The 1,039-nt window shown below is 59.0% G+C and overlaps 1 protein-coding gene across 1 annotated transcript in view; it reads left to right on the top strand.

The window, feature by feature from the left end:
* Nucleotides 1-6: 6 nt before the first annotated feature.
* The window catches only part of LOC103903107 (LETM1 domain-containing protein 1-like), a gene marked incomplete at its 3' end in the record, with an annotated part of 5,138 nt that continues 4,105 nt past the window's right edge, over nucleotides 7-1,039 (top strand). The window contains exon 1 of the mRNA XM_009284249.1: nucleotides 7-69. Coding sequence (XP_009282524.1) covers nucleotides 68-69 — 2 coding nt within the window. The remainder of the gene's footprint in view (nucleotides 70-1,039) is intronic.

Consider the following 1,039-nt stretch of genomic DNA (forward strand, 5'->3'; position numbering starts at 1 on the left):
GATCAAGGCCATTCCCATCGGAGTTATTGCCATCCCGCCCTTCGCCAACTTCTTGGTCATCGTCCTGATGTGAGTACCGGCGCCGCGGTGACCGCCGGGGCTCGGCCTTGGCCCCCATCTTTGGGCTCCTTGACGCTGATATCTTAAATTTCATGGAATTGGGGTTGGGGTTTTTTTGTTTGTTTTTAGAGTTATAAATCCAGCCAGACGGTCTACCTTCCTCCCTCCGCCTCTCGCTGTTAATAAAAAATACCCGGAGCTTGATGAGCCCAGCGATCGTTTCGCGTTGCCGGCTCCCGCCTGCCCGCAACCCGCCCGGCTCCCTGTTTCTAACGCGGAGGAATGATCCCCGGCACGCAGGGAACAGCCCCGCGTGTGCTTGGCCGGAGAAACCTCCTCGCACAGTTCCCTCCCAGCTGTCGCCGTAGTCCTTCGAACGTCCCTCTCCCTGCCAGCTGTCCCGAAGCCGGAGCTAAATCTGGGCTAAATCCCTGGGTTTTTCGATTCTGCTCCCTGGCTTTCGTGTCCTGTGGGTGGGTGAGAGCCCCGCTGCGTAAAATGGCGCAGGGTGGAGATCTCTGTGTCTCTGTGCTGGAGAAGCTCCAGCCGGGCGTGGCAGCGATCCGATGGCCCGGAGCGCTCCTTCCTGAGCTCGCTGCGGCCTTTGGAGAAGCAAATCTCCTTCTGTGACAAGGTGACCCGCTTAGTGGAGGAGGGAAGGGCCGCGGATGTTGTCGACCTTCTTGGATCCAACTGATTCGTTCATGACACCGTTTCCCACAGCGTTCTCCCGGAGAAACGGGCTGCTCACGGCTTGGAGGGGCGTACGCTTCGCTGGGTTAAACACTGGCTGGACGGCCGGGCCCGGAGAGTTGTGGTGAATGGAGTTACATCCAGTTGGCGGCCGGTCACGAGCGGTGTTCCCCAGGGCTCAGTACTGGGGCCGGTCTTGTTCAATATCGATGATCTGGATGAGGGGATCGAGTGCACCCTCAGTAAGTTTGGAGACGACACCAAGTTGGGCGGGAGCGTTGATCTG

The sequence above is a fragment of the Aptenodytes forsteri genome, unplaced genomic scaffold (assembly GCF_000699145.1).
Source record: "Aptenodytes forsteri isolate BGI_AS27 unplaced genomic scaffold, ASM69914v1 Scaffold887, whole genome shotgun sequence".
In the NCBI taxonomy this organism is placed as follows: domain Eukaryota; kingdom Metazoa; phylum Chordata; class Aves; order Sphenisciformes; family Spheniscidae; genus Aptenodytes; species Aptenodytes forsteri.